Below are 23,840 nucleotides of genomic sequence, written 5' to 3'. Positions count from 1 at the left end.
TAAAATGTCATTCCTATGCCTTTTAACTGAACTCTCCTTCAAACATGAAGCCCGCACAGATCACAGTGTTCTGCAGGCCTCTTTCTGACATGTCAGTATTCCCACCACACACTTTTTTGAGCTCTCCGCTTGTGCTTTAACGCAGGCCTTTCTAAACCACTATGAGGTAAACTGAACACTAGCAAACAACAGTGACACAAAACCAGATGTAAACAGTGAGCACAGTCTCGTTCGAGGCTCTGTCTGGCACGAGTCAGCATGACAACTGACTGTAGTGAACTCAACACTATTTATAGAATGAGCTGCAATAGATCTCGGCCTCGTGTCAAGCCGAGCACGGTGTTGTGTATAAGCAGACACAATGCCACTCGGTGGCCTTAAGAGCCACGACAGTCTTTTAGTTCACTGAATGAGTAGTACTCCTAAAAGTAGTCCTTTAAATAGAACTGAAAAAGCTGTAAGTATTTTTAAGTTGTCTGTGTTGGAAAACAACTGCCTTTAACACAGAAGTGAGCTATATTTAATAACCCCTCAACACTCAGACACACTTCTGTGACACTTCTCTAATTTTACACTTTCTTTTTTGCATTTCTAGAAACAGGACTGGAGGCTGCAAAACAAGAGATATACTTTTTTTTTTCTGGCAGTATCGCAGATAAGATTTGGTTTATAATGAAGCGTGCTGATATTTTAGTACTTGCACCCACCCTACACTTCAAGAAGCAAAGCTATCTGTTTGAACCCTTGAGCGTGAACATCTCTTTCCATTGGGTGCTCTGTGTGTGACTGCTTGCTCTGTGAAAGTATGGCCTGACAGTCAGGCATCAAAACCCTTCTCGGCAACAGCACTCGTGACAGCGGCGTTGATTAGTGAGAGAGTGAGAAGAAGCTTGAAAGCTCAACTGTGAAAATCTGTCCGATTTTAAGTGAAAGGAAAGATGATAAACAGGAAAAATCGGATGCATGATGCAGACTGTGGTTTGTGATAGTCTGTCCCTCCTTTTTATCTCTTCATTTCTGACCCTGGTTACTTGGAAATACTTATGTCAGTACAGTGGAAAAATGTTTAACCACGATTTGTAATGCCTGTCCATGCAAATCAATATATTTGAACATTACAGTAAGGTACTTATAAAAAGGAGAAGTCTTCCCTGAAACACATTTAATATGCTTGTATTGAAATATTTCTTAGGTGCTTATAGATTCAATTTGTTTGGTTGGGGCCGGAAATTTTTCAATATTCCCGTGAGAGGATGTGAATGTTTGTGTGAATGATCTAGCTGAGGAGGTAAGAGTGCTGGACCGAATAAAGGACTAATGCACTGCTCAATCTTATTAAAAGCACCCAGATCATTGTGTTGAATCTTGGACTAGATGGAACCTCCTGCGTTACTACTGCACATCTTAACTCTTTGCCCTTTAGTTGTAATTAGAGGCCATAGGCTGACATTCTGCTAATTGGTTCTTAGTCAAGCAGATGTGGGGCACCCCTGAGGCTTCAGAAGGACCCCTGAGCTATTCTGGTGTTGTCTAATTCCCCCCCCCACACCTTGCCTTCTTTGACTTTCGGTAATCTGGCATGTCTTCTGTCCTCCACTATGCATGACTATGCATTCTTTCTGCAATATTTCAATATAAGTTCATTATCGTCACTGACATCCTGTCCAGTCATTCTAAAGGATTCAAGCCAATTCCAGAGACACGATAATCCTAGTGTCATCTGTGAAACTCTTCACAGTGCCAGGAGAAGTGAAAAGATTTTGTTCCGCAGACTGATGTGAAACTTCTGGTTCTTAAGAATAGGCACATCCCGAGGCAATTAAACTCTCTTCATCTCGTATTAATTCACAGAGGTGCCAATGCCAGCATGGGGAAAAGTGACAGCAGGAAGAGAAGACTGCCACAGTTGGATCTGGCACATTCCTGACGTCTACTTAAAGCTGTCGCTTGCTTTGCTGGAGTTAAACATGCATGCCATTGTTTGTAGTTCCTTCCAAATCCAAATCGAGAACACAATGAAAAGACTTCCTCCCTTTAATCTTTGAGCTTTTGAGCAGGAGATGGAGAAGAATTTGTTGTGTGTACAGGTGTTTGTGGAAGTGATTGTGATTTTGTTGTAAAATGGGGACAGACTCCAAATACAATACTATCCGACACAAGTGTTGAGTCTCTGGATCGTTTTTTGGCTTCGGCTAATGCAGAGGTCATGTCTCCAATGGCGTAAAGCCTACAGAATTATTTGCCCGGAGCATTGAATCAGGAATGGCAACAGTTTCATGCAGTGCTGTTGAAGGATGAAAGACCGCTCGCAGAGGCCACTGGCTCTCTCTCTTTCTCTGTATTCCCTAATCTGTCACATATGTTCACCCTCAATCTCTCTTGACCACTTGTCCTCGCAATTCATGTTTGGTAGTCAGCATGAAGCCCTCTCTCTATGGGTGTGTGCCAGGACCAAGCAGGTGTCAACAGTGAGAGATGAAAAGCAGATTGCTTCACTACTGGATCAGTCTGCCCCTTGAGTTTCCATATGCTGGAAATGAACTATGAATAAACATGCAAAGATTCCTTCATATTTTCACACTATGTGCAGCTGTTGATAATGTATTCATATGATTTCATTCTTCCTTGTTTATGTCTTTTTATCAGGTGTCCATACCCAACACCAGTACTGCCTGCATGAGAGCTGTGCTGGAGTATCTGTACTGTGGATTGCTCACACCTTGCCCTGAGTTGGAGCCGATTGACCTCATAATATTAGCCAACCGTCTCTGCTTGCCCCGCCTTGTGGCTCTTACAGGTAGATGTATTTCTGAAAATGATTCTGAATTGCACTTGTCTAGCAGTTAGATTAGTGGCCTGATATTTCAAATAGTGTTTAGACAGGATACAATTTCCAGACAAATGTCTGTTAAGCAATGGTCCCAGAGGACATCTGCCCTAATTATCTAATAGCATCTGTATAAATTAAAGATGGGAGTGCCTTTCATGTGCATGGTTTTCACACTACATACATATACCTCAGACTCCTTATTTAAATACAGACTGATTCTTTTGACCTTTACTCTAAGCACTTGTGGCTGCACAGGTTTTGTATAAGTACGTAGGCTATACCTGGACTAGGAGCTCATTAACTTCGGTAAAGCCCCAGAAGCATCACTTTTCTCACGGGTGCCTTTGAAATGTCATCTCTGCCAGTACTTGGTTTCACTTTGGTTTCGGCTGGAAACGATCAAAAAAGACTATTTTTGGGAGGGTTTTGGGGGAGAAGGAAGCACAAACCTCTTTCCCCGCAGGATATAAAGGAGTTTTATACCAACATTTCAATTCAGATGTTTTATATATAAATATGTATTTCCTGGGGGATTTTAAACTGGTGCAATAGGGTGCAGTTTTTCCAGATGCATCCACACACACTATATTTAAAAAAAAAAAAAAAAAAAAATCCCATGGAGATTCTGGTAATAATCACATTACCCAACCTCTCCCTGTAACCAAATCCAAAAGGAATAGGGCTTAAATAGGCAAAAGTTTATGATTTTAAGCCAAAAAGAATATTTTAAGCCAATAGTGGAATTGTGGTATGTTGTAATCCACAGAGCAACATGCGGTTGACGAGCTCTTGCAGTGGGCAGTAAAAGGAGCGGACATTGACGGACAGGTGCTGGCTTACCTAGAGATGGCTCAGGTAATCTTCATTTTGTTCTGTGGCAAAACAGACCATTTTCAGAGTAGATTGGTCTATTATTCTGTTAAGCACATTGATTTGAATACTGAAGTAGCCAGGTAACAAAAAGAACACATTAATCCCCCAAATTAACATTCATTCCTAGCTCAATGTAACTCCAGTTCAAAGGATGACCAGTCATTGCCTTTCAAATGAGCCACATTGTTAAAATCACCGTTTGATGCCTTGTGCCAACTCCAGTTTGTCTCCCTTTCTGTGTATCTTCTGTAGTTCCACAATGCCAAACAGCTGTCTGCCTGGTGTCTCCATCACATTTGCACCAACTACAACAGTGTGTGTCGCAAGTTCCCCAAAGATATGAAGAACATGTCTCCAGGTACAGACTTGCTATGTATCGCTGTTAACCTCAGCGCTAATCAAATTCATCCATATCTCTCAAAATCATATTTGTCCATCTCTCTCAACATTTCATTTTTCATTCCTTTGTCTTCTCCAGAAAATCAGAAGCACTTTGAGAAGCAACGCTGGCCTCCCGTCTGGTTCCTCAAGGAGGAAGATCGCTACAACCGCTCAAAGAAGGAGCGGGAACGCGAGGAAGAAATCCTGCGCAAACAGCACACCAAGCGTGGCTGGTGCTTCTGGAGACACCCATCCTCCTCTGCACCCCACATCTCCTGAGGGTGCATCCTTATCTGACATCCACCACCACCCACACCCCAAACCGCTCTCCCTGTCTCGGCCTCAAGACTCACAGCTGAGCCTGGAACGACCTGTGTCTGTGTCCAATGTGTGCGTCCTGGCTGATGGATGTTTGTCTGGGGCCTCTTCGCCCCCATGTTTCTGCCTTCTCTCATCAAGCCAGGTTTGATGCCAAGCCTGAGGCAAAAAGCTGTGGCCCATACAACATACAGCAGTTTTTAGCTCATCAGCTGAAGGAGAGAATTTCTCACTCTGTCTTGTGTGTTTCACTGTGTTAATCAAGGAAGTGTGGAGGCCTCGTAGGGACACCACATAGGGAATGTCTTCATGGCAATGATCTGCCTTCACCTTTTAAGACTGTTATTCTTGTGCTACAACTACAAACCCACGCATCCTCACTCACCCCCTCAGTACCTAGCCTAGGCGCTGGCGCCCGAGCATGCATAGAGCATGGTACTGTTGTGATGAGCTTCTCCTGGGGAAAATATCCAACATATATGAGCTACGAATACCTTGCACCTAGCACCTAAAACAGCGTCAGGGATTTGTTATTCTGTAAACCGCAAAGGTAAATCCAGCTGAACTGTGGTACGTACTTTTTTTTGCCTCAGTAATGAGTAACCTTTGCCTGTCCTCTCCTAAGAGGAAGCAAAATCTTTCCTTCGGCTCTTCCGTAGCCCCCTTTTAGCTCTTTGTGTTAATTATTTGTTGTTTTCCAATGAGGCACTATTGGGGGAAACTCCACTCAAGGGCCCTCATTTATCAACATTGCTTACTAACAGATCTCTGCAGAAATTGTGTTTATGAGTGTGGAATTTATCAAAACAAACGTTCACTTAGGTTTTTGTGCATGATTTTGTATAGGAGTGCAAACGAATACTGACAAATTTGTGTCATCAGTCAGATTGGCGAGAATGAAATGAGGCAAACAAATGCAATACCAGTTCTGACTTCATTTACAAGAACCCAGATTTTTGCCTACAGGCACATTTCAGAGGGAATATAGCACATATTTCCCAAACACCACAAACAATAATATTAAACAGCGCAGCTTAATTATTCTCCACTTCATCCATTAAATCTCAACTTCGGAAAGATTTACTCATTTGTTCGTGAACGTTTGAGCACCCTTTGAAGCAATGCTTACATATTTAATCGTGGGTGTGTCTGTGTTTATCCGAGCAGTGAAGTGCACATGCACAGGGGCTATGAACAACCGATATTTATTAAGCTTTAAAGGGCACACTTGTGCATCTGATATGCATACTCCTCGTTGAATAATCACAAATTTACAGTGTATATGAAACTGTTTGGAAACTTTTCTACGCAATGTTGATACATGTGGGTCAAGAATGTTTATTGGTAGCACTTAAAGTTGGCTGTGGGCAGAAACAACACTAAATAAACATGGTGCGATGCTCCTCTCATTAACCTAAGAAGGCTCTAATAAAGCACCAAAGAGATGATTCTGGTTTGGGCAAAAAAACATAACATCTTAATTTAGGGCTACTTCTACCACTGCCATGGGAGTATTACCATGCATTATAAATGCTGATGGATGATTTTTCTTCTGACCGCTAGCAATTTCTTTTTCTTTTCTTTTTTTACTTGTATTTACTTCACCAAGCCACTAGAGGCAGTGTTGTTTCTTTAATTCATATAATGCTTTAGACCAAGGAATTTAATCCAGTATTCTTGCCTTTTTTTTCTTTTTTTTTAATGGTTTTCCACCTTTATATATAAGAGTAACCTTTCAAAACTTTTGTCCTGGAGTTTTAATCTACTCAATTGCAACATAACCAAAAATAAGGTTGCCATGTTGTTCCTTTTCCTCGTCTTCACTGAGAACTAAATTATCTTCCCTCAGTCTAGCCTGCTGTGTTCTACCTCTGCAGACAGAAAGAAGTTTGGGATTCAGTGTGTGGGGTTTTTTTTTGTTTGTTTGTTTGTTTAATTTGGAAATATAAGACCACAGAGTTAAACCTTTACTTTCCAGTTAAGCAGTGAGAATGGTGCTTGGAATTACTAAATATCACAGTGATAGTATTCTTTTCTCACAGTGGTTATTTTTCTTTGGCTTATGTAATTAATTACTTTCCGTGTGACAATCCGAAACAAAAAGATTCTTGACTATTTAGGAAAAGCAAAAGTTTGGGGTGGGGAAAAATAAAGCTTTATGACTTTCAGTTGAAAGGCTTGTAGCAAAATGGATGATGGGCTTCTTGCTATTATTGATATATTCTACTGAAGTGGTATTAATGTGGTAACGTAGAACAGTTCGCTCTCTTCAGTTTTGTCCCTACATCAAGTATCAAGTATTTCTTAAACACATAGAGGTGTTGTTTGTATCTGGTGATCTTTATTGCCCTGTGCCTGTTACAATATCGAAACTGAGTACATCAATTTTAGGTAATTTAGGTAATTGTTTGCTCGGGCTGTGATGAAGAAGGCGATATGTCCTGAAAGCTGAGTTTCACACGAGTGCTATTTTTGTAAATGTTAAAACAGGAAAAAAAAAAAAATGTTTAACTTTTTTTTTTTTTTTTTTTTTTGTAGCACCTTCCTCTATTTCTGGCTTTCAGGTTTTTCACCTCCGTGAAGCTGCACCCAGGTGCCGGTGGTAGCTAGCTGGAGACATATGATGTGGAAAGACTTTTTCTCACTAGAGACACGTTCGAATAATCAACAGCTACTGAAATAGACATGCGAGCGAATCTCAACAGGCCCGAGTGTGAATGAAGCTGATCTTCGGAAGGAAATAAATAGCAGAAGACTTTTAACACATGGAAGGAGCTCTTTCTGCCCCCCTTTTAGACAGGTTTAGTTAATTAAATAGTAGTTGTTGATCTAAAATGAACCTGTGTTCTGCAAAATATCATGCCAGGTTTACAATTGCTCCGCCCGAGCGCTTTAGTAGTGATGTTAAAAACAACTGTAAACTAGTTCTCACAGACAAATCAATAGTGTTTACACTTCTACAGTGTATTTCTGGTCTTGAAGATGGAAAGCCGTGGTGATTTTGGGGCACTTTATTCTTCTTTTCTTTTGTCCCTTGATATATTTTCTGTCTGGATCTGTTGAGCATGACTGTTTCCTTAACTCCAGCATTTTAAAACGACATTACATTTTGTAGCATGGTAAATTTTCTTCCATAACTGTTGGACGTTTTAAGCTCCATGCAGTTTGTGTTCAGTGTTTGTTGGTGAAGGCAATGATGTCTTTTGTATATAACCTGTGTGCTTTATTGTTATTGCCTTTGCTAAGTTTGCTAGGTTTTAAGAAAAAGACATGGTGTATGATGATGATGTGTTCCTGTAGTTCCGGGACGGTTTCGTGGATTTGGTATGAGTATTATTAGAAAAGTTTATTACCGGCGTGGGTAACCTTTCGGAGACTTTTTCGACCGCACTAACAATTAATAAGCCCTTATTAACAGTGTAACAGCCTATGCACTTTAGCCTAAATTGTGAAAACTGTTTATAGTGATTGCCTTGAAGTTAACATGGAAAGCGATGCACGTTTACAGGAAATGTGCATGAAAGAATGGACTCTGAGACATGATTGCATGCAGTCATGCGTACGGTGGTTTTTAAGAATCAACAACGTGTGCACTCCATTATTCTATTCTTCTAAACGAGCCCATATACAAAAGCGTGTTACATTTAGGGGAAACACTAACGACCATTTTGTATACAGTTTGTCACATCATTCCTCGGAAAAGAAAAAAGAAAGAAACATAAATTCCCCCAGAGGTTGCAATAGTAATGCTCCATAGGGCTCAGATTTGTTGTATCCTGGCATTACCTGTGCCTTTGATTCTTTTCTCTCTCTCTCTCTCTCTTTTTTTTTTTTTTTAAGACAAAAGAAATCGTGTTGCCTTTCTAAAGAGGGCCTCTTACTACTGCCTTTAGATGTTGAATAATTGTAAAGAAAACCATGTGTGCTCACGCATAAACACACACAGGCACTTAGCCAGGCAGCTGACCACCGCATTCCTCCTCTTACTGTCAGTGCCTGTGAACGTTATGTAGCACAGCTTGCTGTTTCTCGAACCTGTCTTTATGCTGCATCCTTTTCATTGCTTTTCTTGTATCAGATATTTCCAGCTTTCTTTGTTTTTGCTGAACCGAGTGGAAATAAATGCTTTGGGTTCGACGTGATCATGCTGGTACGGCTGTGGGAGAGCATGTACAGCCTACAGTATCCGTCATAGTTGGACGTTCCTGCCCCCTGCAGAAGCAAGTGAGAACTATTGAACGCAGCTTATTATGCAGCACACATTTTGATGGAAAGACTTTCGCGTTATCGGGAAGCCAAGGGCTGCACATGCTTCTTCCTGTGCTGCTGTTTCCGTTCTGCTTCAGCATCCCCTCTCCAAATTGTACACTATTATTTGCTTCCAAATATGAGTTCCTCGTTTTCTGTACCTCACACTTTGTATATGTACCTCTTTTAGGATTCATTGCAGGATTTTATCTTTAGGTGAAACCTACTCCTCTATTTCACATGCAGTGACTTCATAAGACAGAGCGTTACGTGTCCGGGGTTTTTTGGCATTTTCTTTTTTTGGTCCATGCATTTTATACAAACTGCTGTGGGGAATAATAATATGCAAAGGGGTTAATATTATCTTAATTTTGATTATACAGCTCTCACATTCAATGGAAGTGGCCTTCTTTAAACTAACATGCCAATTCTAACACTAATGGTAACGTCGGATTTACTTCCAGTGGACATCTCCGTCTCAAGGCCACCTGGATTTTGGAGAGCAGTCAGCAACTGAGTAAAAGCTGATGACCATTCTTCCTTTTTTGTTTTGCTCTCTTTCTGTTATTATTATATGACTATGACACCATTAAGCACTTTTGTGTTAATCTTGTTAACTTCTTACTTCTTTTGGATATTGCTGTTAATGTAACGAAACGACAACAACAAAAAATAATACAGAGCACACACAACACTCTATAAGGGCTTTTTTTAAAAAATAAAAAAGACAGAAAGAAAGGCAACAATCGGAATGTTTTGCAGATGCTGCGAAAATGTTTTAATGAAACCTTTGTAATACTTTTTTGAACCACTGTGATTTGTACAAAATGGAACAAATAAGTAGGGGAAATGCCGTTTCAGTATTCTAATGTTTAACTGGGCTTTTAATAAACTTTAAGTGGATTATTTGATGTTTGTGTTTTCTCCATTTTTTTCTTTTTTTCACTGAAATTATAAAAAGATGTAGTAGTAAATGATATTAATTTGCAGTTTAAGAGTGTATTTTTGTAAACAGGAGATAACAACCTCTTGTAATCGCTTATAAAGCAGCTTGTCATGTAATAATTAGTATAAAAAGGCAGCAAGGTGGTGCACTCTCTAATATATCAGTAGGTAGCTTGACGATGCTAAACTTTGTGTGTCTGTGTGCCTGTATTCCCAGGGTAGGCTCCAGATCCACCACCAGTGTTTTAACGGACACTTCCAAAGAATGACCAGAAGAGGGAGTCAGAGATCAGCTTAGTAACATGAGTTCGGTAGATAGATATGTACACTGATCATGCATAACATTATGACCACCTGTGTAATATTGTCTTTGTCCCCCTTTTGCTGCCAAAACAGCCCTGACCCTTCATGCACTGTGTATTCTGACACCTTTCTATCAGAACCAGCATTAACTTCTTCAGCAATCTGAGCAACAGTATCTCGTCTGTTGGATCGGATCACACGGACCAGCCTTCACTCCCCATGTGCATCAGTGAGCCTTGTCCATCTATGACTCATCACCAGTTCACCACTGTTCCTTCCTTACACCACTTTTGATAGATACTGACCACTGCAGACCAGGAACACCCCACAAGAGCTGCAGTTTTGGAGATGCTCTGATCCAGTCGTCTAGTCATCACAATTTGGCCCTTGTCAAACTCGCTCAAATCCTTACGCTTGCCCATTTTTCCTGCTTCTAACACATCAACTTTGAGGACAAAATGTTCACCTGCTGCCTAATATATCCCACCCACTAACAGGTGCCATGATGAGGAGATAATCAGCGTTATTCACCTCACCTCTCTGTGGTCATAATGTTATGCCTGATCGGTGTACCTTGTTTAATCTGTGCAGTTAATGTTGCATCTATTTGCATAAATGCAAATAAAATCTTTTCATATTTTTCCATAACTGATAATAATCTCTTAGGTCGGTTTTAGATCACTTTTTTGTTTACTGCTTTTTAAGAATTTTTTAAATAGTTCTATTTTTCATTCTTCATGCCTGGTTCTGCTGTTAAAACAGTATTTCATGGAGTATGATGCTGGAGTAAGTTATGGAATATCCAATATATTTCCCCCTTTGTTTTTTTCAGGCTTTGTGTTTATTGAAAAGTACAGAATGAAATCTAAGACTTCGGTATTGCCTGTCTCATCTTGTTAATCCTACCACTCACACACAAAGCCAGAATAATACTGTTCTCCTGACATAGTATTCACAGTGATGAAGTGTACTCTGCCAAACAAAAATATAACTCATAATAGTTATTACCATATATAGCGTCTACGATCCACGTCAGCTTAATGCAATGCTAGCATTATCAAAGCTATTCTCTTAGACAAAAAGAAGCTTTTAGGTTGAATATGATTGTCAGAAAATGAGTTAGATGTAGAGTTCAAGTGCCTTTAAAACATATTACATGATTGGTCATTGTTGTATATTTGAGGCCCATGACTTTACTATTATAAGGATCTGTCAAATTCAATCTTAATCCAGACTGAACCATATAATAAGGTCATAATGTACACTGTGCCTTATAGTTTTAATCTTCACAGTGTAAAGTGAGTTTTATCCCACATGTAGATGGCACATTTATTTATTATATTTTTCTGTAAAGATCAATCAGACTCTTGACAGGCATAGTGTAATTTAGACCATGTCTATATCTTAAGATATCTAAAATCATCTGTAATCCGAGCCTCAGATTCAATTTCATAAACAATATGACATAAACAAGCTACTTCAGACTTTCATGGAGTCTTTTGGCTGTATCTATGGGAGCTCTGTGTAAGAGAAGCCACAGACGCCTCACACATAGTCTTGAATGACAATAACCCAATAAATAAGAGCATCCTGGGTTTCCCCAACCAGAAACCAAGTATAAACCATGTGGTTTGACTGGACATGTGTAGTAGCCTGTCATCATGTCATTTGTTTACTCACTCATCAGTCTCTCATTATCATGCCAGTTATACACTATAATAACAAATAACGTTTTCCATTCAAATAAATAAAAAAAAAGGGTGTAGGATGTTCCTCCTCCAGTCTGATTTCTTAAAACTGGAGTACCACAAGTCTGTATGCCGAGTGCTCTACACTACCTGCCCTTTACCTATGACAGCATACACACCCAGAACTCTAACACCATCATTAGGTTTGTAGATGACATCCTTATTACAGAGTTGGTTTCTACCAATGATGAGCTATCTTGTAATTAAAGGGGGAGAGAAGAACCCACTGCACTCCTCAACCACATCATCCTCAACAAGAGCAGGAGTAGCAGCTTCACATCCTTAATGACGTCTGCCTTCTGTTGTTGCAGCCTTGCCAATAAAGATTGACATGTCATGTGACAGCATTGTGAAGTTTATTATAGTCCAGATACAGGTCAGGGACTTTGTGACCATGGTGTGAGACAGGCTGCTTTTCAGAAAGTGCTGATCTCCTGGGAGATTTTTGTACACAACAATGCTTTAAAAAACAGTTATATTAGCCGAAATGTCTGATTCAAGCAGACAGTAACTCCTACAACTACTCTTTACAAGCATGGTCTGCAGAAAAGCCTCTCAGCTTGTTGAACCTTGAAGCAGATAGATTACAATAGCAGAAGACTCCTCATGTGTGCAATACTGCTATACAGAGTTGGAAACCATATCATTCTTACCCTGACCCAGACCAAAGCAAAACCTCCGAAAGAACCTAACAGTTATTCTTAGAATAAGACTACCAACCAATCGAAATTGTAATGCTCTTCTACATACGATTATGTACAGTCATGTAAGAAACAGCTACAACACGTTTCATCATTAATTCATCAAGTGACATTATATTAGCAGAAGCTGAAGCTAAAAACAAACAAGCAAACAAACAAACAAACATTCTCCATCTGGTTCTCTACACTAGTTACATGAAGAAATGACCCTGAACGTAATGTTTGCAGTTCTAGAGCTATTTCTAAAATGAAAAAAATTAAAAATAAAAACAAGTTGATGAAGGCAGCCACTCATTTTCAGACTTTTCTTTATTGAACTGAATAACACCACTTCAATCCATAATGAATAAACCTTCTGTTTTATTCAAAATGAATGTTCTTATTTTTATTAAGGTTTTTTGCTTTCGCCAGCGATGACTATTTACAGCAAATTATGTAAGGGAGATTTTGTGTTGCTCATTTTCTTGACATAATAAGCCATGTTAAGCTTTTTTGACATTAGGCATTCAAGTATTTTCATCTTAATATGACTCTATGGATTAATGCCCGAAGCCTCAACCTCTCCTTAGTAAACTTCCTATAAATTCCTTTCTCTCCCTTTCCCTAGTACAGACAGATTTTCTGCACCCACACAACCTCCTACTCTTCTCATTATTACCAAAAATCCCATCCAGGAATCTTTAGTTGAGGATCTGTCTATCTAGCTGCTCATTTCTCCCAGTTTTCACAGTCCCACCATCACACTTTCGGCCAAATGCTTTACTGGAGTCTGTACTGAAAAGCTAATGCTATAGTGTAACTGCACACTGAATACCTATTTCTCATTTTGATGTAGTTTGAATCCTGCTGTATCGATTAAAAGCTCTTCAAATGGAGTTTCTTCCACCTAAAATAAATAAAAGCATTCAAGTTCATTCTTTAAACGAATTTTCTTCCATTCACCATGCAACTTATTTTTCATTTTCTTTCATGCAGCTCATGCTTTTGTCAGATTGCGACTCTCCTGAGACGTCTGGCAGGCTGATCTTCCTGTCTACCTCTTCCACGTCCTTTTCCTCCCAACTCAGGCACTCAGAAGGCTGAGTCAGCACTCTGAATGGTACTTGGCTTGATTAAAGATTCACATGATGTATTCCTCCTCATCCCTCTCTCTCTCGCTCTCTCTCTCTCTCTCTCTCTCTCTCTCTCACTCTCTCGTGACACAGTAATTTTTAGCTTTCTAGTGAGGTGATTGTGAGATTTTATTGGACTGGGCCTTAGGCTGGGTTTTCGTCAGTCACATAAATGTGAGACATGTAATGGTGGTTGCTATGGCAAGAGTGTGTGATGTGGGGACAACACACACACATCCAGTAAAATTTCCAGGAACGGGTTTTTTGGGGGGTGGGGGGTGGGGGTTGCTGCCACAGATGTTTTAGAATTGACTCTGTAGTTGTAAAATTTGGGTCTCATTGATGTCTCCATATGGATGAGAGGGCAGGAGACCACATATGCATCATGGGTGTGTGTCTGTGCGGGTGTGCACAGATGCTGATTACACTCATAGACTTCAGATGTCATCAGTAAGGCTGAAAAATATATATATAACATATTCTATAACCAATCAGTACCATGCCATTACTATTATAACACCATTATATTTGTGCCTCATAGCATATGCTCTCCTTGTTGGTATGGGCTTAATATTTCATACATATACCCAAGAACACATGCTCATTGAAAGACAAATAGGTAGCATCATTAAACTTTTCCAAATAGCAGGCAAGATAAACAGAAACACTGCATTTTCCGTTAGCTGGGTCTTTTATTGAAACCACACAAAACGTCCTGTTATTAATTCTTTTGTGTCTTGTGTAATGATTGAGCCAACATTATGTGAATTATTGAACTTAATTCACTTAGTTCATGTTTTGTATGCCCACTATTGTATCTCATACAGGCCTTTTCAGTCACTACTGACCATGTTTTATAACTGTGTCAGAGAAGAGAGCTTTACTTATGGGTAAACACATGACATGACTGGAAATTGACTGTGTGACTCTATGTACTAGGCTGGAAGGAAATCAGCCCAAGCCTCTACTATGTGTATTTTAAATGGTCACCTCTGATGCTGCTGTTGTTTCACAAAGGTTGGGAGAAAAGTGGGAAAAAAGCTGATTGGTTGGTTAGCTGATTTGACTGATTGATTGATTCATTCATTCATTCATTGATATCCCTGGTATTAGATATGTTCAATGGTGCTCTAGTGCAATTCAGAGCCAGCTCAGAAATTAATATTTTCCTTCAGGGTGGGTGGGGATGGTAGTGGGGGTTTGGTTCTCAGTCAAATTACCGGCACAGTTTTACTGGACACTGGATCAGTAAAGATAGAGGAAACATTACAGAGAAAAGATCTGAGTGGCATTTTTTGGTCCAAATGAATGCGTTTTTGTTACAGCAACTGATTATCTGCTTACGTTTTAAAAGCACATTTATTACATTTGGAAAATGTTGTTGTCTTACAAAATCATCATGTCTTACAAAAGCATCTAATTCTCTAAAACCACAAATCTGCAACTGTTCATATCTGCACATCAAGTGTTAAACTGACCCTGACTTTGCATTCCTCCACTTTGAGATCATGCTTCTCACCTAGTTAAAGCAACTGTTTTTGTGTTTCAGAGCAGTCTGTAGAAGGCCAAAGCTTTGCTGTGTTAAACATCCCAAAATCATTTCAGCAATGCTTGTTAAAATGTTTACTATGACGTTTAGTCACAGTCTTGAGAAGAAGCCAGATTTCCTATTTTATTTGGGCTGATAAAAACAAAAAGCTGTTTCATCTTAAAAGTCTCAGAAGCTGACAGGCATTATTCAGCTGGCTGTAGGAGGACTCACTGGCTTGAGGAATTTAACAGCTTCTTGTTTTTTTATGTGTTTAGGCCTGTACAAAAGAGTTAAGCTCTCCTAACAAGAGCTATACTTATCCCAAATTGTTATCCCATAAATATGCCATCCCAGGTCCAAACACATTACTGATTGGTTTTAGTGCAAGCCGTACAAATTCCTGACAAATATAGCATTCCTTACAGCAAGAGGAGGGACAGGAACTCACCTCCTCCTTACTAACCAAATAATGAGCTCACTTATCTTTAGATATATTTAGCTTACACGGTACTCAAAAACTAATAATGAGCTCATGCATTGTATTTCATGATTATATTTAGTATGAATATTTCACATTTAACAAAAGGCAGTTTGTTTACTGGAGCACAACCCCTAATAAAAATAAACTGAATGATGTGAGGTAGGGTGGCTGGGATGGCATTTAGCCAAATCATGGTAGAGAGTTATGGACTTGAAATTAAGTATGTATGTGTCTGTGTGTGTGTGTGTGTGTGTGTGAGTGAGTGAGATGGTTTATTATACCCTATGATATAATGCATTGCTCAACAGTAAAAGTTTCATTGTTGAAATATTGATATTAGCCATTAGATTTAAGTGTGGCTTAGTGTTTAGTTGGTTTGCTTAACACCTAACACCTCCAGGGCTGAGGGTTCAATTTCTGCCTCCACCCTCTGTGTACAGAGCTTACATGTTCTCTTTATGCTTTGGGGGCCTTCCACAGTCAAACTATGTGTTGTAGGCTAACTGGCATCTCTAAATTTTCCATAGTGTGTCAGTGTGTGTGACTGTGCACTGTGATGGATTGGGACACCGTCCAGGGTGTCCTCGCCTTGTTCCTGGGATAGGCTCCAGGTATACCTGTGTAGCTTTAAGTACACGGATGGATGGATGGATGGATGGATGGACGGATGGATGGATGGCTGGATGGATGGATCGATGTTAATTATTAAATCTAATAATAGGACAAAGCATCATTGCTACCATTATATGGCTAACATTAACGATTAGCTTGTGAATTATACAAACAGGATAGGTCTATTACAAAACAAGGTTTGCATTCATAGCCTATTCTAGGCCTAGGTTTAGCCATGTGACAATCACTGTCATGTCTGTTATATAAACAGAATAATATTAGCGTGTTTTAGTTTTGAGAGAACGTTTTGACTTGGTGAGTTATTTCAAATGATCACAAAATGTTCAAAAACATTAGATTGTGTCTGACATGAATACAGTATAGTGGGCGTACATTAACATTTAAAACTTTAAAACGGTTTTATTGTACTTCTTTTTTTTTATTAATCAACATTTAAACCTAGTTGTACAAAGAGAGTGCTGCCTTGTAATATATATATATATATATATATATATATATATATATAGATTATTTAGTTTGTGTGGTTCGCTACCTCTGACTACTCAGATTATCCAATCAAATGACGGGAAATTGCTGACGTAATCGTATGCCTGCTAGATGGCCCCAGTGACGCCAACTCGAAATCTGATTGGTTAAGGTAACTTGATTCTGAAGGCCTTACGGCAGATTTCTTTCACCCGGGCAACACATGAAGTCAGCCACTGGCTGAAATATGATTGGATAAATACTCTTATCATAAATATACACTAGTGGAAGCAGCACAACCAAGAGAAAAGCTATGAAATGTAGAGAATAGACTATTGGGAATAATTTAATACACATTCATGGGAAAATATATTAAATATATTAAAATGCAAGTCAGTGATTCGGATCACTACTGTTTAGGCCAGCAGAGAAGGCCTTGCTGGCCCTGACGGCCCACCACTGATATAAACATCAGAAAACAGACATACACAATCATACACTTCACACTCAACAAGCTATTCATCTCTACCAGCTCCTTGTGCAGTCCTGCAATCCCAACCCTTTCTCAAACGCACAGCACAATCAACTCTCATGGTCAACTTTATTATGTTTCATTATCACGGCTTGTCAACACTCAGGAGATACACTCTGAAGAGCATCAGCAGTCTCGCTCTCCCACCCAGCAAGAAAAATAACCCTTTCCTTGTTATTCCCTTCCTGGCCTCTAGTGTGATGAAGTAAGCTCTTGGAAAAGAAAGCAATCCCGCATGCTCGAGCATGCCTCAGTGTCATGGGTGTGATTAAACGCAAACATGCCAGAAGTGTGAGAACCACATGATCAGATTAATATGGCTGTTTTTGTAACAAATGATGATTGGAAATCAGTGATGGTGCTCAGATAAGTGATACTGCTCTGTTCTGATAACCATCACTTCCTTGTTGAAATGGTGGTTGCTGTATAGGAAATTTAAAAAAAAATAATCAGCCTCAAATATGTACTTGCAGGTACCCGAAAAAAATCGACCCAGTTGACTGCCTGCATGTTTTGTGACAATTTGTCTGTGTAGTAGGGACTGATGCATTGTTTTGCATAAGAACACAATAGTTGAATGTGTTTATAGAACCATCATATCCAGAACAGAAACCTGAGGGAAAGTAATGCAGCATAATATAATCACATCACACAGTGTTGGCTCAGTTGCATGCCCTTGGAAAGGAAATCATCCCAGAAGGTCTGTAAATTCGCAGTTATTTGTACATGATAACAGTGGCACTAAGGTTATGCTCGGGGCTTTGTAGAGACGAGATAAAGCATTCCTACCCTAGTGGAGAAGCGTTTCAGCTGAAGACGTTTCGAAGTTTTGAGAAGCATGGCATTTCAAGTGGATAAGGAGGACCAGAGCAGCGAAAGAAAAACACATTATCACCAAAGAGAGGGGAATAATGAACACTGACCTCTGGCCTGGTGTGCATATCTCTGTGGCGTTGAACTTTGACCCATCTGTTAGGTCTGAACACAAAGAAACACGGTTGTCTGTGGATGTTTGTTGACCTTAGAGTGCCACATGAAAGAAAAACTTTCGCATTTGTGGTTTTATTATCACAGCTTTTCTTGGAAAATTTTAAGACATTAGAGTATTATTAGCACAGAGGTCATTTTTAGAACTAGTATAAGGATATCTGGGCAGACATATGACTGTTAACATTATTATTAGAAATAATTGCTTAGAGATTAAAAATGTTTTAAAATCTGTTATAGTAAAAGCAATTACAGTCTATGGGTTCATGATGTGTTTGTGTTGGTTTGTCATGGTATTGTGTAAATAGCAGATGAATCAATATCACAGTGCAAAGTTCCAAATGGTTTAATCAGTCCCTCCAGGATTACGCAGAGTTTTGTTGGCACTGTTACAGCCCAAAGTGTTGCTTTCAAAGCTCAGTGTTGTTTTGTGCTTTTTGGCAAAATTGCAACTACAGGAACTAAACAACTACCAGTGAAGACACATGGAATAACATTCTTTGAATTACATTCTATTGAGCAATTGAGGGTTAAGGGCCTTGCTCAAGGGCCCAGCCGTGGCAGCTTTGTGGACCACAACTTACTGTACTTACTCTATGTTCAATGCATACGAATCAAAGAGGGCTTTGGACATTGTGATGCACATTATGATAATGTCACATGACACATCCTGTCCCAAACCTGCAGAAAATCTGCAGTAATTCTGAAAAATCTCCCTGGAATATTGCTGTGTTTGTTTTGCTTTAATTTCCGCCATTGCTAAAATCGCTAAATCCTGGAGAGGCTGTTTAATATACGATCTATTACTAATACAACTCATTTGATGGTTTTCTATTCGGATGCAAATCTATCTAAAGTGGTCTCTAAAAATAAAAATAAACATAAAAACCTAAAGCAAAAGTTTGCAGCTTAAACCCGATTCAGTGGATCTATTTTAATATTTCTCTGTCATAGTTATCAGTATTGGTTTAAGCTGGTTTAAGATATTTTTCAGATTCGTTTAGCGGTAATTATGCTGCACTTTAGTCTGTATGCAAGGAAATGCAAAAGTCATTATAAGAACCATATAATCATACACAATTTCTGTAATTCTATGGAAAACTGGGACATGGTTTTCATACTGTGAACGTTTCACTCCATTTCAGAATTTAATCACTAGTTTCCATGAATCGTAGTGGAAAATATAACATTGTGATCAAACATGCTTCACAGTGGTGACAAATAAGTTGCCATCAAAAAAAGGAAACATTTGCAATTATCCCCCCAAAAACTTCCACTCTTTAAAGAGGAAATTCCAAGGACGCAGTGAAGCTAAGCATAACAACATAACTGAGCAAAACTGTTTACAGAGATCGGTGCACGCAGCTAATGACAGGAAGTTTTGAGGATGATGTTGGAGTTCTGACATCCTGAGCTCATCTCTCATTTTTTACACCATGTGCTAGCGGATGGATGGAAGACAAAGCTCCAGTGTGTGCCCACACTTTTTATGATCCACTGCAGAGATCTTTAGGTGGGCAACTTTGTATTTCAGGAATCTGGGCACAATACTACAGAATGATGTCATGTTAGAGGTGAAAAACCATGAAGCATTGTTCTGGCTCTTACTCGGTGCTAGAATCAAATAGAGGGATACTAATTTGTAATGTTTGTTTTTTTTTATCAATAATGTGCAAATCTCTGCAATGATTTTGCAAGTAAAGCAGTTGTGACAGCTGAAAGTGTTGTGTTTATTAGAATTGTAATGCAGTGATGCTGCATAGCGCTCTGTTTAGTGCTCTAATCGTTTTAGACTACTAAACTGTACTATCTGTATTCTAATTTAAGCAGGGCATGGTCTAAACCAAATTTTTTTTAAAAAACCCTAGCCTCAGAAAAATTGGAAAACAGCGAAAGATTAAACAGGATTAAATCCTTGGTGTGTATGATTTTACATTCTATACACTATCCGAGATTACTCATAAGAGCAAACATTCCAAGGTCACCAAAGTCCACTTGAGACTCTATTTCACTACACACAGTTTTGAATTTCCTAGTTAATGATAAGTGACTACACTTGCACTTTCCCTTTAGCTAATGTGACTCATGCATTTATTTTATTTTTTTTTACTTTATCCATGGTCCAGCTAGAGTGATGTATGCAATTGTGTCTATTGAGTAACAAAGAAAAACTGATTTTGAACATCTTTTAAACACCAGACAGGATTATTGTCAATGCTGAAATAAAGAAACCACCGTTTTTGTCAGAATTGCTGCAACACTTTATAGTCTAAAACCCACCAAACTAGTGGAAAAAGCCCGTTTTCACAGTATGGCCTCTTTAAAAGTGTGGTTTGCGTGGAAAGAGTAAATCTGGTTACCCTGTAAAATTAACAGGCGATACCTAAAACGACATGTTGCTATACTACTGTCATGGTATGTATACCACAGTGTTATTGTTATGCATACTATGTCATATACATCCATCATTCTGATATATTACATAGTAGTCTGCTAGGTTGGGAATGAAAGCACTTTTGGAAAGGCCCCTGCTGTTTACTGTTTATTAAGTTGCTCTTGCGTGTGTATAAGGGGTTTGGAGAAATTTTTTCTAGACAGTTTTGGACATTAATAATTTCATGCATTACTAATTTCATTTGTTTATTTCTTTGTTTGTTCAGGCAGCACAGTGGCACAGCTTGTATTTTTGATACCTTACAGCTCCTGGGTTACTGCTTTCCTCCCACATCCCCAAAACATGCCAGTAGGTTGACTAAGCTAAATTGTCCTTAGGTGCAAAAAGTGTGTGTGTGTGTGTGTGTGTGGTGCCCTGTGATGGACAGTGATGGCTCTGGATCCACTGTGACCCTGACTTCCTAGAGCTTAGAGGTTACTGAAGATGAATTCATGTTTATTTTACTTTCATTACATTAAGAACAAAAGGTTGCAATCAATGTAGTTCATTATTTTTTGCTCTGACTTTTTCCCCCCAAACATCCCATTTACATTTCTGGCGTTTGGAAGACCCTTATCCAGAACAACTAACATCTCATTATACAACTGAGCAAGAGACAGTTAAGGGCCTTGCTTAGGGGCCCAGCAGTGGTGGATTTCCTGGATTTGGAAACTCACTTCCAATCAGTAGTCCAACACCTTAACCACTAAGTCACCACATCCCCGTGCGCAATACGTCACTAATATAAATGACGTAACATACAAAAGTCGAAAGTATTTTTTTTCCCTTAATCACCAAGCCCTATATTATCCACAGTAAACGCTTCAACCATATGCATCTGTTTTAATCTCTAGGTTTGGGAGGCTATTATGTGGTTTGGGAGGCGTCCTCGGAGCTGCTTCATATGTCAAAAGGTGCCGCTGGCTGGTGGGCGGGGCTTTAAGTGCGCTAGGCTGCCCTTTCCAAGCGTCCCCGCCCCCTTCACACATTACGGATAGGATTGATGCAGTCCAGCTCAACTCCCTGACACTTCCCCGAGCCTTTCGTCAGAAACTCACATCAGTCCGCGAATGCCTGTGGATCTATAGGCTAGACTGGATAGTTAGGCTTTGTTGAAACTCACAAACAAGGAAACGAGAGCCGCAGAGCTTCAGGATGCAAGCAATAAACTTGGACACGTTCAGCCTGTCGCTGCTCACCGCCAAAGAGGACATCCTGAACGGGCGCGCATCCACAGACTGGTACGGTGTAATCCTTCAGTATTCCTCAGTCCACACCCACACCCTCCTACTAGATTTAGTTAAAAAATTGTGTTGCATGTAGTTTTTGAACACTGTGTTACTTGTTACACAAGTCCTGCGCAGTTACTTTTCCTTCTTTTGCGCTGCGCAGTAACAGTTCCATGGATTGTGCGCGTGTTAGTAGGAAGAGAGAGAGAGAGAGAGAGAGAGAGAGAGAGAGAAAAGTTTTTATTTGTTTTGTTTTTAGAAAATGCATGCACGGATTTCCAGCAAAATGCCACCAAAAGTGAAAGAAGACATGCAAATGTCCAGTCGTGAAGCTTAAAGTTAGGTGAAAGCTGTCTGTAGGCATTCCTGGTCAGTCAGATAGGACTTTATTTAGTGCATAATTTCTATATATGTCCTTTGTTCTTTGTTGCATTTTAACTTTCATTCCAGCTTCTAGTACACCTGAACACACTTTTAATACAGCTGATCTAAGATAACACTGAATAAAACTAAACTGACTGTCCCTCAGGACTGGGCAGGGAACAGACCGTATTGGAGGGTCCAGCTACAGGAAATATTTATTGCCATATAAAACACATTCTTGTTTTTTTTCCCTTGAGTGTTTTTAAAGAGAGAAATAATCCTTGTGTGTATGTCTGTAAGCATGTCAAAACAGCATTAGAACAGTACCCTGTCTTTAAGTGGTCATCCTGTGGTCTTCCTGTTCGCATGTTCTGCATGTACAATGAGGGGGAAAAAAAGCATTACTACTGATTTTAAGGGTGCTGGCTTGTGTTTATGCTTGTTAGGTTTAATCTTGCACATTGACCTCTTTTATGTCTCTCGTCGTAAATTTCAGACCAGTTATTAACTTTTGCAGGCTGCTATCATACCTCATTATGTATAAGCCCACAGCATTAAACAGATTTGGGTAAGAAACTGGTTCACTGCCACTGTATGCTTGCACTCAAATGATGTTTATAATTAAGATCAAAGCGAAATGCTTAGTCAGTGGTGCATACATACAGAAGGTGTGTCCAAACATTTCATAATCAGAATTACAATTATGGACCATAGTCGATCTGTGCTACTAAAGTCAGTCTGCTGCAATGCTGCCAAAACTTTTCAAGGAAAAATAGTTAATGCATGCTCTTAAACGCACTAGAAGTCACCAGGGGATATAATAGACTGATTTGCATATTCACAATTGTCATGATCATTTGCATATCAAAACGTGATAATGGGTAAAGGATTTTTTGAAGACATGTAGTACAGTATTATGTGTCTTCAGAATAAAAAATAGTAGAGTGTAAGTTATTTCTTATAGATATAAATTGTTTGGCGCCACAAACTACTGACTTCATTTACAAATTCTAAAACATGTAGACAAATAGAAGCAGTGCCAGGAAATAGACATAAAGGAAGTGTAACATGTGGAATAACTCACTTTTATTAGTTAAATAAATACAGTATATAAAATAGTTTGAAAGAAAAATAAACACAGAAGTGCAAAAAACTGTGGTGACCAGCGATTGGACATTGGGAAACAATGGTGATCAGTGATTACCACATTGAACATTGCAAAACAACAGTGATTAGTTAATGGTCATTGCAAAACAATAGTGATTAGTGATTGGTCACTGGAATCATAGGCTTGTGCAAGTCACTGGTCGACTGACCCTGCTCAGTGGACTCGTATAACTAAAAGCTGTGATGTAAATTATAGAGTTGTATCAAAATAAAGTTGCAAAACAGATCTAACCACATAAACAGCCAGCAAAAACAACAGAATGCAATTCTGTCAAGTTTATAGGCTTATTTATGGATTTAAAGACACTGATACATTTCTACTTTGGCATAATTGTACGAGTGAATTATAAATATTTCATCACATTAGCTCAAGTTAGCAGTGAGGTTTATAAACATTTCTAAATATAACTTAAAGTCGACTCACATCCTGTCAGATTAGCTGTAGCTTGCAACAACACTGAACAATTTATGACCATTTACAAATATAACTTGAAACTGATATAAATGTTTGTGAATATAACTTCTTCTTGGTAATCCTGTCAGAACACGTAAATAAGTA

The 23,840-nt window shown here is 39.1% G+C and overlaps 2 protein-coding genes and 1 long non-coding RNA gene across 11 annotated transcripts in view; 2 read left to right on the top strand and 1 right to left on the bottom strand.

The window, feature by feature from the left end:
* The window catches only part of rhobtb4 (Rho related BTB domain containing 4), a 38,489-nt gene extending 29,534 nt beyond the window's left edge, over window positions 1–8,955 (top strand). For all 8 annotated transcript variants that reach the window (XM_058375513.1, XM_058375512.1, XM_058375511.1 and 5 more), the window contains 4 exons: window positions 2,647–2,797; window positions 3,597–3,685; window positions 3,956–4,061; window positions 4,182–8,955. In XM_058375513.1, coding sequence (XP_058231496.1) covers window positions 2,647–2,797; window positions 3,597–3,685; window positions 3,956–4,061; window positions 4,182–4,363 — 528 coding nt within the window. In that variant the 3' untranslated portion in view covers window positions 4,364–8,955. The remainder of the gene's footprint in view (window positions 1–2,646; window positions 2,798–3,596; window positions 3,686–3,955; window positions 4,062–4,181) is intronic.
* The window catches only part of LOC131343673 (uncharacterized), a 69,812-nt gene extending 51,824 nt beyond the window's left edge, over window positions 1–17,988 (bottom strand). The window contains exon 1 of the long non-coding RNA XR_009203164.1: window positions 17,891–17,988. This is a non-coding gene — a long non-coding RNA (uncharacterized LOC131343673). The remainder of the gene's footprint in view (window positions 1–17,890) is intronic.
* Window positions 17,989–21,504: 3,516 nt separating this feature from the next.
* The window catches only part of si:dkey-40c11.2 (drebrin-like protein A), a 49,268-nt gene continuing 46,932 nt past the window's right edge, over window positions 21,505–23,840 (top strand). Inside the window, exon 1 of one of the 2 annotated variants that reach the window (XM_058374410.1) lies at window positions 21,505–21,763. In XM_058374410.1, coding sequence (XP_058230393.1) covers window positions 21,678–21,763 — 86 coding nt within the window. In that variant the 5' untranslated portion in view covers window positions 21,505–21,677. The remainder of the gene's footprint in view (window positions 21,764–23,840) is intronic. The other variant, XM_058374409.1, reaches the window with a different exon arrangement.

Source organism: Hemibagrus wyckioides, linkage group LG22 (genome assembly GCF_019097595.1).
Source record: "Hemibagrus wyckioides isolate EC202008001 linkage group LG22, SWU_Hwy_1.0, whole genome shotgun sequence".
Taxonomy (NCBI): Eukaryota; Metazoa; Chordata; class Actinopteri; order Siluriformes; family Bagridae; genus Hemibagrus; species Hemibagrus wyckioides.
The sequence above is the reverse complement of the archived record's forward strand: the minus strand, read 5'-3'. Positions and strand labels throughout refer to the sequence as shown.